The sequence below is a fragment of the Alligator sinensis genome, unplaced genomic scaffold, assembly GCF_000455745.1.
Source record: "Alligator sinensis unplaced genomic scaffold, ASM45574v1 scaffold422_1, whole genome shotgun sequence".
Classification (NCBI taxonomy): Eukaryota; Metazoa; Chordata; order Crocodylia; family Alligatoridae; genus Alligator; species Alligator sinensis.
Window position 1 is genome coordinate 828,094 of NW_005842323.1, and position 3,074 is coordinate 831,167.

Sequence of the window (3,074 nt, forward strand, 5' to 3'; positions counted from 1 at the left end):
GCGAGTCTGCGAGAAGCAGCAATCGGGGTGGGCTAGCGGATAGCCGCTTTTGTCAAGCGTCGGGGAGTCGGTGGAGCGGGAGACGGGCACCTTGCGTTCAGTCTGCGGGTCCCGACAACACCGGAGTAGCGGGGCTGCGACACGGCGCCCGGACAGCCCCGCCGGGCGCGGCCGGGATGCGCGGGGCGCGGAGCCCCGCTCAGTCCCGGTCGCTTGCGAGCTTGGCCGGTCTCTGCGCGGCCGAGTCTGGGGCGAGCTATAGTTTTGCTGGGGGTTTTGTCAGTTTGAAATCGCTCCCGTCTTAGGGCCCTTCCAGCCCATCCAGGGAAGAAAACTAAAACAAGACACAGGAACCGATAGGAGAACGAGAGCGGGTAAACCGCGGAAACTAGACTTCTGTAGTGTGAGAAACGGATTGCAGATTTCACAGAAGTCCCCAACTTGTTTAAAGCGTCCCGCGTTTCGAGTGCAGTTTGCTCCTGCAAAATGTCACAAAATAGCTCGCGTTTGAGGGAATCTTTTCCGCCAGCCTACCTACTTACTCACCTACGCCTGTGAAACCTGCTTGGGCTTCTCTGCCGCGCAGGGGAGTATTACCCAGACTTTCAGATCACAGGAAATCGTTTGCTTTTTTTCCCCAAGGAATTTCTTTTCCGTCAGGTTCAGGGTGAAAGTTCCTGGGAACAGTGTCAAGCAGCCCTGAGGAAATAGGCGTGTTCCTCCCAATCGTATAGATGCCGGTGATTAAAAAACAAAAAATGAGTTTCCTAAAATTCACCCCTAGTCCGGCGTCCTTGGAGCCAGACTTCCCAGAGCGGACTGATCCCCAAGCTAGGCGGGATGCGGGAAACGCCAGCTCGGAGCAAGCGGTGTGCCCGTGTGCTCCCTGGAAGCAACCAAATCATGGCGGGATAGATAGGGTGCTGCTGGGGGATTGAGAAACGGGTCCCTCTCATCCGCTCTCCAGCTAGGGGAGCCGCACCCCCCCCCCCCCCCTTGTACTGCTTGCTTCTGCCCCCCCCCCGTAAGTTCTCGCTAGGATGGTTGATTTTGCCACCCCGAAGTACTGGCAGGCAGGCAGCCCGTCACCTAGGCCAGGAAAAGGGACCGGGAAGAAGTCTGTTTGTTTCCCGAGACGCCGGGCATCCGCGTGTGTCCCTCTAGCTCGTGACACTGCTCCCAAACCCTTGCTTGTGCCCGAGCCTCCCTCTATTTAAAACTCCCCTAACCACGACCAGACGCTCTGCGCTCATTGTCTGAGAAGCGCCCAGGGCCGCCATTTCAGGATTTTTTAGGAGCGGTTTCGAGAAAAGAAAACCCCGCACCGAGTGTGATTCCACTTTCTCTTAGTTTCTCCTCATTTATTCAGTGCTGCAGATCGACTTATTGCTTTGCCTGTAGGTTTGCGTTTTTCTGAATGTTTTCTGTCCGCTGTTCTGTTTCAGTTCTTTCTTCTGCATTCAAATAAAATAAAGTAAAACCGCATAGCGGTTTGTGTTTCGTTTGGCCGACCATGACCTCCTACCTACTGTTCTAGCCACCTCTGCACCATTCGCGATGTTTTTATTCAGATGAACTAGGGAAAGCGTAGAAGGCGTTTTTCCTGAAGAAGTTAGGTTCTTTTTTTTTCTTTTCTTACTACGAACTCGCTGCCCAAACGACCGCTGCACGCATATTGTCTAAGTGCGGCCGTACGTGTAGGGCTGCGCTGCACACGGGTGGACACGGGTGCATTGTGCACGGGTGGGCACGGCCACGCTCTACACGAACGCGCACAGCAGCATCAGTGCGGCATTAGCTGGGCATCGAGTTCGTAGGAAGAAGAAAAAGGGCAAGACTTCCTACGGTTAAACTCTTTTATGTACATTTGTACGTGTCTGCAGACTGGATGAATCTCAAATGCTGCTCTGTGAACCCCCGCCCCGCGTACAGTGTTTGAATAAATTTCCAGGCAACTGCCTGAGCTAAAGCTGACATTCAACGGGTTTTCTCTCCGAGGCCAAAACGATGCTGCACTCGCAAAAGCAAATAAAAAATCTTCGAAATACGGGAGACTTCTTAAACATATTTGTAACTCCCGCAACATGTCACAGCCAGATCTTGCAGTCTGATTGCTCCGAAGGGGGCTGAGCAAAGAGTGCCCAGGCGGGCTAACGCTTGCGACACGCAGCGAGGACCTTTTCGAGTGGGACCCCGCTGCCCCGGCCGGCAGCAGTCAGGGCATTAATATGGCGTGCGCTGGGTTTTCTAACTTTCCCCATTCCCCACTTTTCGATCCCAGATTTTAAAGCCCTTTAAAATGCAGCGTTTGGTGCTTAGTGACCGAGAGTCCGCAGCAAAGGCGGGCGTGGAGACTGGCCAAATGTGGGAGCTGCTCCACTCTGTCTTTATGGGCGCACGTTTCCTAGGGGCCTCCGCTCTTCAAAGAGTTAACCCCGTCCGGTGCTCCGAGGCACAACTGGCCGCGCTCCTCTGGCCGCGGGTTTTGGGTCTTTCTCCTTCCCGGCCTCCCATTGGCCACCACCGCTTCCCCCCCCCTTTGACAGGCGCACGCAGCCTGCCTAACTCGGAGTGGGGGGGGTGGAATTTCCCAGAAGTTTGGATCTATCAGAGAGACAGGAGGAAAGGGGAGGGAAAAAGATGCACTGCAGCCTGGGCCCCTCTGAGCCCGTGCCCCGCACAGCTCCCGCCGCGGCGCGCCCCATGTAGCTCCTTCCCGGCGCGGGCTGGGGGAGAGGGCTAGCCGCTCTGCCGCTGCTCCCCGGCCTCTGCTTGCTCGCCCGGCGGAGGGCTGCGCTGCGGGTAAGATGAGCGAGCGGAGAAGGTCGGCAGTGGCCCTCAGCTCCCGAGCGCACGCCTTCTCGGTGGAAGCCTTGATTGGGACGAATAAAAAGAGGAAGCTGCGGGACTGGGAGGACAAGGGCCTGGACCTGTCCATGGAAAGCCTCAGCCCCAGCGGCCAGCTGGGTGAAGATGAAGACCCGACGCCGTGCCTGGATCTCCACCCCGGTTAGTGCCGCGCCGGCCTCCTGCTGCACGCGGCCTGCGGAGAGGCCCGGGGGAGGCCGCCGCAT

The 3,074-nt window shown here is 57.0% G+C and overlaps 1 protein-coding gene across 6 annotated transcripts in view; it reads left to right on the top strand.

Moving 5' to 3' along the window:
• The first annotated feature begins 2,585 nt into the window (after window positions 1-2,585).
• Window positions 2,586-3,074, top strand: part of TBX15 (T-box 15) — a 174,361-nt gene continuing 173,872 nt past the window's right edge. For 5 of the 6 annotated variants that reach the window (XM_006028556.3, XM_025209983.1, XM_025209984.1 and 2 more), the window contains exon 1: window positions 2,586-3,009. In XM_006028556.3, coding sequence (XP_006028618.2) covers window positions 2,808-3,009 — 202 coding nt within the window. In that variant the 5' untranslated portion in view covers window positions 2,586-2,807. The remainder of the gene's footprint in view (window positions 3,010-3,074) is intronic. The other variant, XM_025209981.1, reaches the window with a different exon arrangement.